At 38.2% G+C, this 12,075-nt stretch overlaps 1 protein-coding gene across 2 annotated transcripts in view; it reads left to right on the top strand.

Annotated features, from left to right (window-relative positions):
• The window catches only part of VIPR2 (vasoactive intestinal peptide receptor 2), a 63,359-nt gene extending 51,729 nt beyond the window's left edge, over positions 1–11,630 (top strand). For both annotated transcript variants that reach the window (XM_074899937.1, XM_074899938.1), the window contains 4 exons: positions 870–961; positions 3,904–4,033; positions 4,120–4,161; positions 5,403–11,630. In XM_074899937.1, the coding sequence (XP_074756038.1) occupies positions 870–961; positions 3,904–4,033; positions 4,120–4,161; positions 5,403–5,576 (438 nt within the window). In that variant the 3' untranslated portion in view covers positions 5,577–11,630. The remainder of the gene's footprint in view (positions 1–869; positions 962–3,903; positions 4,034–4,119; positions 4,162–5,402) is intronic.
• Positions 11,631–12,075: the final 445 nt, after the last annotated feature.

Raw genomic sequence — 12,075 nt, 5'->3', positions numbered from 1 at the left:
GAAGGTGTGGATTCCAACTGTTCCCTCACTTTAGTATGAGCATGCAATACTTAGTGTATGGTTTTCTAGACCGCATCAAACAATCCAGCACCAGAAGGGCTGGTGAACACAAGATGCGAAAAGACAAGGAGGAAGAAATAATGGGAGTGAGACTTAGGAGCTACTGAGTCTTATACTTCAATTTTCTACATTTATCAGGGTCTGATCATAACTTTTTTTATGCAAGTGCCTTTCTGTGAACTAAATTAGGAAACAAAATAATACTACTGTTCTATCTCAGGGGGCTGTCACAAGAATTAGACTGCAAGGATTCAGTTCCTTCAGTGATAATGTCTGCATCAGTACTCAAGACAGACAGATACTAGTGAGGCCCTTTTTGTGCTCGATTGGAGTGTATAGATCACCTGTGCAACAAACTTCCCCTAATGCGGACAGGATATATTAAAAGTTAAGTCAAGAGGCAAGAGAGGGTCAAAACTCTGTATGTGACTCACATTTTCCTTTGGTCTTCCAGTCGTGAATCCACGTGACAATTTAGAACAATGCTTGATTGCACCAAATCCCATCCAATGTCCCATCCTGCCAGGAAACCTGTCTTCAGCTGAGATTTTGGAAGAAGGGCATTTCTGACAACTGGATCTTTCAAAGGCTTTTGCCAGCCAGTCTAGAACTGGTGGCCATGAAGAGGTGTGCAGGACATAACAAACCTAGTGAAGGCAGAAAATACACAATAGGTTTGATAATGTAGAGCTTGATGTGTTCTGGCAGGAGGTGCATAACACCCTCTGCTGAGTTGGTTTGTCTGACTTGGTAACCTGCGTATTGAGTGGAGAAGTCAGAAATAACCATTATATTTGTTTTCTTTGCAGGTGAATTTTATACTTTTTGTTAGTATTATAAGAATCTTACTGCAGAAGTTAAGATCTCCAGATGTTGGAGGAAATGACCAGTCACAGTACAAGTGAGTCATGTTTTTAGATATTATATACAGAACCAAAATAATCTCTGAAAGATTTCCTCTTCTGAAACCTGCTACCAACAATTGCTGTGATACTATAATTACATTTAATTCAGATGTACTTTTAGATGTGGTTTATTTTTCTAGAGGAAAACAAGTGTTTCTGATTTAGATCAACTTCATTTCTGTTTAGACTTTCTTCTTTTGTGTTTTGGTTTGAACATCAAATCCTCACATCCATTGTTTCCACATCTTTAGAATCAAGGGATGTTGAGGGGCAATTTAAATACATTGCTAAAATTGGATTTGTTTTTTATTATATTGCCATATCAGTTTTTGTTGTTTATTATAATACCTACTGGATACTGTAATCCAGAATCAAGACTCTGTTGTAGTAGGTCTTATTTTAAAAACCCAGATACAGACACTGAGTTTGACACTTCAGGGTGTTAATATGGTATTTCAATGACAAAACCTAACATGAACACTGAAAATTCAAAATATACAAGTGGCCTTTGAAAATGTGCTCCTGGATAACACCTTTTTTTCATTGAAAAAAAATACTGAATTTCTGTCCTAAAAGCAAATAAAGTAGTGCGCTGAAGTAAAGTATATTGTGAAAGACAAGAGAACTAGGACTTTATGTGTTTTGTAAACAACGTGACACATTTCATGCATAAAGTGATGGAACAGGCAACACGACTAGACTGACATTTGCTTCGTAGAGCTACAAGGATCCTCCTTTGTGTTTGCTGCTTGAATTGGCTAAACATGTGAGAGAACCAAATCAACCTAGATTAAATTATGCAGTTGCCACATTATTATTTAGCACAATGACCAACCTATGGGCAGGAAATCCCCTCAAGTTTACTTCTTGTGACAGGAACTTTGATTCCATGTGGTATTTATTTATTTTATGAAAACAAGGCACTCCCTTCCTATCAGCCTGATCATTTTTCACAGTTTACTGTAGTGCTTCGTAGTGTAACATGTTCATTAATAGCAACTTTGTCCTTCATTATTCAGCCCTGTGAATTCTTTGCTTTTAGCGTTTGATTGCCTGATTAAGTTTGGATTGGATGGTCTTTAGCCGATACCCATGGGAACAGTAGATTAACCTCCTCAAGAAATACTGCATCTACAGAGCAAATTAAAGGTCTGGAAGGCTCGTTTTTCAAAATACATCTTCTAAAATACAGAGAAGAATATTTTGTCTATTATACAGAGAAGGCTATTTTGTCTGTCCCTTTCCATCATTAAAATGTAAGTGCAGTATAGAGAAAGTAATATCAGCTAGACAAAAATTATTAAGACAAGAATGGAGTGAAAGTGATATATGAGTCTAAAATGAATACTACTCATGCAAGTCACCATTTTTCTTCCTTTTCTCTGTCCCACTTGCTTGTATCTGGTTCCATCCTTTTTGTTGCTCATTTTACTTTTGCAGTGGATAAGGTTAAGTTCAAATAAAATCAGTTTTCCATTTCACTTGGGAAGGCAGGAAATTTGCTGCCATCATCATCTTCTCCAGTTGTAAATGAATTTCTTCTGCTAAGGAAATCCTATTTGTCCCACTTACTTCTATCACCTGCGGATGTGAGGGTTTTACTATTCTTGAGAAACTTTGCTGTCAGAACTGATTTTTTCCACATAAACAGATGCAGCCTCTGGGACATTACGAATGAAGGAAGGCCATGAAGATTGACACAGAAAAAATAAAACTGCTTGAAATACCTTGACTTTTCTGTTAAAATAGCTGAATTCACACCGGCATCCAAAGGAAGGCCATGAAGATTGACACAGAAAAAATAAAACTGCTTGAAATACCTTGACTTTTCTGTTAAAATAGGTGAATTCACAACAGCATCCTTTCATTGTTGAATCAAGTTACATTCATCAAGACGGTGATGAATTATGGGACTCAACATTATAACTTCTTGAATTTTATCTGATACCAGACATCCATAATCATGCATGACTGGCCCTGTATAATATATAAACCTGATGTTATTAGAGTGAAATAAGTGACAGATAAGGAATAATTAGCAATTCATCATTTCAGTGGTTTCACAGGCAGTTTGTCAGAGCTCCTCTGCTTAATAATTTAAAATTCTCCTTCCTTAACGTCAGTAGCATCTTGTGCTAAAATTTATTATGTAATTGACTACACTGAAAATTAGCTAATGGTATATGCTTAATACCATCAGTATAGTTAAGAGATTTTAGTATTTGGGAGTAAATCTGAAATTGCTCATGAAAATCTCACAGCTGAGATTATTCTGGATAACATTTCCTAGTATTTCCTGTGTATGTGCAATGTGCAGACTAACTGTGCAATTGCACATTTAAAGGAAATTAACATCAATTAATTTTGAAGAGAGATTTTACCTTCCATACAAGAAGATGTGTCAGTATGACTTTGCAGGAAGGCTTATTGCTTTCTACTCTGAACCCTTCATGCCAGGTAAAAAACATTTTGAGAGATCTGATGGCAGCTTGTGACACTTTATCAGATGTGGTCCTGTGGAATAATGCAGTAAAACCTCACCCCCCAAAACCATGACATGATATCGGTCTGGGAACTGGATGTATGTCAAAAAGACACAGCAGAGGGCAGGTCCTACACCCTTCTGCTGTCCAGAGGGCAACGGAAAAAGGGTCTTTTGGTTTAGAGGTCCTGCAGCCTTTTTCCCGCCTTTGGCAGAATGCCAGGTCAGGAAGATCAAGTACAACATGGAATTGCACGTTAATTTATGGAGTTACTATGTAACCTGTAATCTCACAGCAGGCTTGAAAGGAAAAGAGTTTGCAGTAAATGACTCTTACTAAGACTTTTTATAAATCTGAAGTTATATGAGGTTTCTGTAAATGACATTGCTTCAGGTTCTTAGTAAAACAAGAGCTTATCATTAAACTCAATTTTTTTTTCTCTTTTATTTACCCAGGAGACTTGCAAAATCCACGTTGTTGCTTATTCCCTTATTTGGAGTTCACTATACAGTGTTTGCTCTATTTCCTGACCGCAGTTCCAATAATTATAAAATAATCTTTGAGTTGTGTTTGGGGTCTTTTCAGGTAAATTTTAAAGTTTCTATTCAAAAGAAGTTTTATTGACCTAGATTGGTGCTTCCTACTAACTAAGGAATATTGTCTCTTTCCAGGGGTTGATTGTTGCAGTCCTGTATTGTTTTTTGAACAGTGAAGTAAGTCTCACCTTTCCTACTGAGGATGTAAAATATTGTTTTCAGTAAATGTATAAGTTCCCCTATAATTCCACTCTGATACATGAAGCTGTTTTATAAGATGTTTGCATTCCTATTTATAGAAGATACATGTGGCAGTTTCTATGCAACAAGAGAAATCATTGTATTTGGGTGAAGAGTTAAGAGCTGTTAGAAATCTAATTCCTTGCAAACCGAGGTGTTAGTGTGTCTGCTGTTATTCAACATGATCTAATTCTAGCTCTGTTAGAAGCAACGTGGATTATGCAAGTGAGATGCAACAAGTCAAGAAATTTATCCAAAGTTTGAAACACCACTTAGTAAGTATTTAAGGGTAATCATCTGACAAAATCTAACACCCAGAACAGCAGCAAATTTTCAAAAGTGCTCAGCACTTAGCAGCTTTCCTAATCTTGACTGAGGAAGAAGCAAGGAAATCCTTTTGATGGTAGCCACTTTTTAAGGTAGAATATACATTAAACAGCACGCAGTGTCTGACAAGGAATCTGGATGAAGAAGACACCTGCTTGCACAGGGGATTGACATTCAGGTCTCCTGAGTGCTATTCTGGTCTTTGATATTCATGAAATGCCTGATTTTGGGCTAATCATTTGATTCTATGCTTTAAGTGTGTATGATTAGTAGCTAGATACTAAAAGCTAGTGTTGCAGCACAAATGATACAAAACTGATTTTGAAAGTGGCCTTGAGGCATCTCCTCGCAGACAGCGTAGACACAAACTTTGCCTCAGTTTTGTAATTTCTAGAGGGAAGGGAAGCCATCCAGAGGGACCTTGAAAGGCTTGAGAATGGGCCCATGAGAACCCCATGAAGTTCAACAAAGCCAAGTTCGAGGTCCTGCAGGGCCTTTAGTGAAAGGACAAGGGGTAATGATTTTAAACTGAAAGGGGGTGGATTTAGGTTGCATGTAAGGAAGAAATGTGGTGGAGGCGCTGGAACAGGTTGCCCAATGATGTTGTGGATGCTCCACCACTGGCAGTGTTCAAGGCCAGGTCGGACGGGGCTTTGAGCAACCTGGTCTAGTGGAAGGTGTCCCTGCCCATGGCAGGGGGGGTGGGACTAGATGGTCTTTAAAAGTCCCTACCAACCCAAACCATTCTGTGACTGTATTCCAAGAGGTCCCCATTTGAGAGCCCATAAACATGGAAAAAGTTCCTCACATAGCATTTCAGCTCATCTTAACACATTTTTTTTTTAACACAGGTGCAAGGGGAGCTGAAAAGAAAATGGCGGAGTTTGTGCTGGAAGCAGACAGCAGGCAGAGATTACAGACTCCACAGCTCTTCGATTTCTCGAAATGGATCAGAAAGCGTTTCTCAGCTCCACCGGAATTCAAGGGCTCAGTCATTTATGCAGACAGAGACCACCATGATATAAATCAGCTAGGTCCCCCAAAACATGAAAATCTGTGGGATATATCAGTCATTATGCAGCTTAATGTGATATTTTATAAAATGTACAGTTTAGTGCTTTGCTTTTCTACATGTTGGTATTTGGGAAATTGGTTTGTGCAGCCAACCAGTTAATAAGAGACACCTGCCCCATGGATGCTTTCTGTTTTTTTAAAGTGGTATTCATATTAGTTCTGATGTTCTCTTGCTATTTACTAGCTGTAACTATTCAAAAACATTTACTGTAATGGTCCTTTTATCCTCCAACATGTCTACAAGAAAGATGTGTGGTATCCTGTTCAATGTAGACTGCTTGATACATGTTGGAAAGTTTAAGATGGGAAGCAAGAAAATTTCTTACACTTTATTTATACTTAAGGAAACATTTCTTTCCTAATTATGGAAAACAAATTAAAAATAAAGAAATGTAAAACTATAATTAACTGTGCTGAGAGTTTAGTGTGCTGATCCAGGAAATCATTAACATTTATACAGAGGGCAAAAAGGTAGTACTTCTCAGCTAATTGTATAAATTTCAGAGAGTACTTTCTACAGAGTTTGATTCCAATCCTGTTGTTCCTTTCAAAAGTGCCTGGTTTTATGTTTAGGTGCAGAAAGTAGGACTACCTTTGCAGTCCATAGGGAAAAGACTACTGTAACAGTTTTAATTAAAACATTAGCATTTTCTAGTAGTGCTGTTGCAAACTCCAGTTGTTCTCTTCTGTTTAAAATGAGAGATTTGTGCTCTTTTATTAAACAGTGTTCTGAAGAGGTGCTTTATTGCTAGAGCAATCTGGTATACGTTACAGCCTTGGATAGCATATTGCTCATTGAAAATATAATTTTTATATAATATTTTCATTGAAATATGTCTCTAGAACTACATACTTGGCAGCTACAACAAGGCATATTGCATTAAAGTTACCGCTCCCATTTAAGGAATAATGTAAATTCTTTTAGCTTAATTCTATTTTGTATCTATCTGAGTTGATAAAATTTTGTCCTGGCCATGACTCCAGAAAAAAAAAAAAAAAATCCCTAAAAATTACCATAAAAGGCATAAATAGAAGGAATTCTCAATGATGCCAAGCCTCTTATGTAGCCTCTTGGTAAAAAAAATGACACAGAACTGACAGATTTTTATAGACACAGAACATTTGCATTCTTTAAAAGAATGAAACCCAATGATGTTTACTTCCCATGTCACTTTTAACCATGTCCACTCTAAATAGCAAGTGGGAATTATATATATTTGCATGAGTACCTCTGACCCATAAAATCAATTGCCCTGATATTTCAGATAACAGTATGGAGCTAGCAGAATCCAGGGTCCACAATATTGCAGGTAAAAGGAAGAACAGCAGCAAGGACATGTCTTGACCTTCTACATGGACATTCTTGAAAATATTGCCAGTACTGGGAATATTGTTGGCAGCCATCAAAGTGTCCATACACCTTTTGATCTGATTTAATTTATCTATTTGTCCGTCAAACACAATTTATTCTAATGGGATTACCTTGGAGTGATACAAAGCTATGTCAGACCAAAGATAGAAAAGCCCCCACAGTTCACATAAGTACTGCAGAACAGGTAACTCTCTGAATGACGCCAAACTTTACATAGTAGGTATCATCTGAGTTAAACAATAATCACTTGATGAATTGTTACTTTGCCAGATTTTACTTTAAAGAAGCTATTGATCACCTCCAGTCATTCAGAGTGTTTCCTGCTGTCAGTTGGTGAAGTAACTGTGGGATTCTGGCATGCAGTAGGCTGCCCAGTGACAGTCCCATGGTGTCTAAAGATATGCCCCTACACAGGTATTTAAACTAAATATATTCCCAAAGGATTTAGACTCAGGAACCACTGCTAAACTTTAATATTTCTCCTGGATCTCTGAACAACCTTATCAAAAAAACTCTTCACTGCAAATATATGAAGACACATTGGAACTTTGGGGGCTGCTCCTATACCTAAATCAAACACATCTTTGCACTTCAGGCTTCTATGTCTGAAGTGGCATTGGGACTGTATGGCTCCATGAGATGTGACGTGCAGGATGTACTTTTTTTCCCCAAATTCCTAGGGTAGAAAGGCACACTTGTCAAGCATTCAAGCGTACTCATATCTATGTTCAAAGGAGGTTCTCTGAGTGAGTTGACACACAGACAGAATGATGGTATAGAAATAGAGATTTCAAGCATTCTGTGCCATAAGTCTGTTCTGCATGATACATCACCAATTAAATGTGTTTATAATTCATTGTATCCTAGAGAAAACTGTCTTTGTTCTAATGAGGTGATCTACATTTTAATGATTTCTGGATTATAAAACAGAAAAGCTTAAATAAGTAAATACATTTTGAGTTGAAATAAAACAGCATAGTTTCCTTTAACAGGGTGCAGACGCATTTGGATTTGATTCTACTTTTCATGTAGAAATAATGCCATATGAGACAATGAAGTTTTCTACCAGTGGGAGAACATAGGTGGTATCACTAAGTTTGTAAAGGAATACTTGGGCATGCAAAGAATGGCACACAAGGGAGAGAGGTGCTGCATATATTTTTCTTTCAAACCAATGAAAAGTGCAGTACTTTAGAGAACCTCATCCCTCTATTAAAAATCAGATAATCTAAATACAGAAAATATATTTTATGAGAGTCAGTTTAACTTCATAATGATTTGTGCAAGCATTTTCATGTCAGAAAAGGCCCAGAACGCACAGTGCTCTCTTGTTTTTACTCCCAGAAAATTCTGACTTCCAAATAATTTTATGCAGTTACAACATCAACCCCATCATCACCTCTTTGACTTTCAGCTGCCTTTTCACACAAATACACATCATGTTAAGATGTATGTAAAAGATGCGAAACAGTTTGACAAATCTAGTACTTGGTCAATGTTTTCTGACTTTATGACACCTAGAAAGAAGATAGCTTCTCATGACAATGTATTTTGCACAAGGATGTGGAGTTAAATGCTCCTGCTCTGTGCTGTGGTGACTCTAAGAGTCAAAAGGACAATGTAGGAAAACATCATTTGGCCTTCTGTCATCCCTAAAAGCTAGTTCTTGCTCAGTCCTAGCAACATCGGGGAGGAGGTAGAGGCAGCAAGACAAGCATATGCTTTCCTGGCATGGCCTTGTCACACAGTGCTCCTCCCTTTCTTTCTTCCTGTACTGCCTTTTTCCCTTTGGTTGCATCAGGGTCCAAACTGAGTTGTAAAATCTTCAGATCAGGAAAGCCGGTTTTCTGGCCCCACTGAAGAGCCAGTAGCACATCATGTAAAGTTACTGAACAAGAATGGTAATACAATTCACTCTTGTACTGCAGTTAATTGTACTTTACTTTCCTTGGAGCTGCTAGGTTGGCACCATTCATTCTGTGTGATTTTTATCAGCATTACCTGCTGCTGATGCCTGAGGCACACAGTGACAGATTACTCTCCAGTTGCTAACCATGATCAAAATCTAAATATAAAGTGAGCGTTGACTCAAATTTTCCTCTGCAGAGTTGATTTCAGCTAGGTGCTCAATAATCTCAGGTGAAATTCATCTGCCATGGTTTTGGTATCTAAAAGATGGATGTCTCTCTCTGAGCTAAAGATTTTTAAAGTGCCTTCCATAGTCATCATAGAGAAATAGGCACTAGTTGAAAATGATTCATCCCATGTTCCACTGGGCATGTAAGGCAGGTGAGCAGAATCACCTTTTTCTCTATGCTCAGTATAAAATGAGCCAGGGTAGCTAGCTAGTAATTAGAGTTCTCACTCTACATCTAAAATTAGGTAAATTGAATCTCTCTCGGAGAGGCCATTCAGTTATCTGTCTAATATTACCCAGCTAGTCCTTCTTTGCGTTGGCCAAAGTTATCTTCCAAAAAATGTGCAGGATGACTCAAAAGTTCAGGCAATGGAGGATCCCTCGGTTCATCTGGTAGCGTGTCCTTGTGGTTGACTGCCTTCTGTGATAAAGCCGATAGACTTATGTCTGCTTTGATCTGCCTGGCTTCAGCTTTCAACAGTTGTTTCTTGTTTTGGGTTAGGTGTTTGGCTTTTTGTCTTTTGCAGAGGGGTCATGCACTAAAACAAAGTGCTTTAGACCACCAGAAATATTCTTCATGTGAAGTCTCTTGAAGAATCACTCTTTAAATCATGTCTTGATTTCCTGTCTGGGAAACTAAACATGTCAAGTATTTCAGATTCTGACAGCGAGATGTTTTCTCAAATATTCTTCCCAGTTCTCTTCTGTGCCCCATTCCGTTCATAATAGCTTCAGCCAAGAGAAACAACGAAAATATTTCACTATCTCCTCCTTCAGGAGTGCATACACCATTGACCGTATTTCTCACTCCCACTTGTAGCTCACATGGTCACACCTCTGGAAATCTTTGACTTTACATAGTCATTTTAACTGACCAGAACTGGCTAGTGACATGCAATGAGATTATTTCTGGCATGTTTTCTACCATAGAAACTAGTACCTTTTTAAAATATGTTGGCTTTGGTGTCTCAGTCAGCTTCGTTAATGTGCTTTGCAAAATAACCTTAGGAATAAGGAGAGCACCTTTTTAGCCATTGAAAGCAGTGCTCGCTTTCCTGAAATATTAAGAATTTGAGATGTATTTAAGTAAGTACTCTATACACTCCATGATGGAATATGCCCAAGACCCCAACAGATTGCACCTGAACAGCATGGTGATGGGTGCTGCAGGTTGCCAGCTGAGGAAATTTATTTTAAGCATACATTGGAACTGTACTGTAGTGGCAATAACTAATTGATGGCAAAAAGCATTACAAAAAGCCTTCTGCAGTCAAGTTGAAGGCAGCCCACCCCACTCTGTAGCATCTACTTCATGTCCTGATGCACCCCAGACAGGCTTCCTTTAACATGATGAAGGGGAAAGCAACAGGCATAGACCCTCAGCAAACCAGTGAATGTCTGGGACAGATTTATGAAATAAGGCATTGCCAAGTGCACGTGTCCCACACTTCCATGCGTAAGGACTAAGATGAGTCATGTGCATTATTTGTCTCCTATTTTTGTGAGTTCTGAAAACATCTGTTGACTCTGAATTTGTCCATTTCAGCAAAGCAATTGTGAATAAATACCAAATTCACTTTGTACAGAATTTTTTCAGACATCTCTAATGAAAAGTGAAGCATTAAATGTCTGATTAAAAGGAAGAACTGGTGAGTAACCTGCAGAAAGCTGCAATGTATATGAGGGTTACTGTCTGAGCAATTACTGTCTGTGCATAGGGATACAGGAAATACTTTTACCAACAAAAGTACCTTCATGTTACCATGAGTGCCTGTATAAGATGTGGGCTGTCAGTGCTACCGTGACATAACCAAATAGCAGAAGTTAATATGCAGTGCTGTTCTGCTGATGAAAAAACATTATTAAAATCAGAATAATGGGTTCTAATATGTGTTACAAGAGTACATCAGGGTAACATTTAAAAGGAGCATTCAGCGATATGGTTTAACCACTCTGTGTTGAACCTGGTTCTGCCCAATGATAACAGTATGTAGTTAAATCTAAGTCAGTAACAATTCCATTGTCAGCTAAACCAGTAGCTGAAATGTACCAATCCCCTTTATTTCCCAAAGCAGTGTAATAAGTTTATGATAACCTGCAGCTTTTTTCTTCCTAGCACATTAGTATGAGTATTGTTTTGAAATTCTCTTTTGTCGTCTTTATTGATAACAATCTGTCAAGTGTGGTAAAAATTAAACATAATGTAAATTAATGTGATTATTTTTTACAAAATGTATAGACTATGAGGTTGTATAGATTAATGTGTGTAAATAGGTTTCCTTTTCATACTGTAATTCACTATACTTTTCTGGTTTTGCTCTTTCGTTCTTTTCCGCTTTCAGTTTTTAATGTCATGTACCTAACAGCCTTCTCTGAGATATGTTGTATATAAAGCTGTGAACAAATAAGCGTTTACATCTTTATGCTATTAGAGATAATAGTAGTTAATAACACCATAATGGACTGAAGAGGAATCAGAGAATAAAAATTTTAAAGGTTTTTCACAGAATGTCTTTTATCTATCTGATTTATCTCTTTATGACATGTACTCACAAACTATATTTTCAAAACTGAAAGTGGTCCTTCTGCCTTGGCAGCTCAGGATTCCTCAGCAATGTAATTGAAATTGAATTGCACGGAAAATGAAAGGCCAAGGCTGCTGCTGCCATGGGAACGGGCACAGGGGAGAGGCACGCTGGGGCAGGACTGGCAGTGGTGCACAGCTGGTGGGGCCTGTGCAGGAGGTCAGCACATGGAAGAGGAGGTGGCACCTCATGGGGCAGCACACTTCCCCTGGCAGCACCCAGCAGGGACAAAGGATGGAGTGCTGTTTTGCTGTTCCTCAGAGACCAGGGAATCTCTCCCCTTCGTGTGTATCTAGTTATCATAGAAGCTGTGGCACCAGGAGGGGTCTTCTGGCCCTCTGAGAGACCTGAGCTCT

The sequence above is a fragment of the Athene noctua genome, chromosome 2 (genome assembly GCF_965140245.1).
Source record: "Athene noctua chromosome 2, bAthNoc1.hap1.1, whole genome shotgun sequence".
NCBI classification, from domain to species: Eukaryota; Metazoa; Chordata; class Aves; order Strigiformes; family Strigidae; genus Athene; species Athene noctua.
This window is presented reverse-complemented; position numbering and strand designations above follow the sequence as displayed.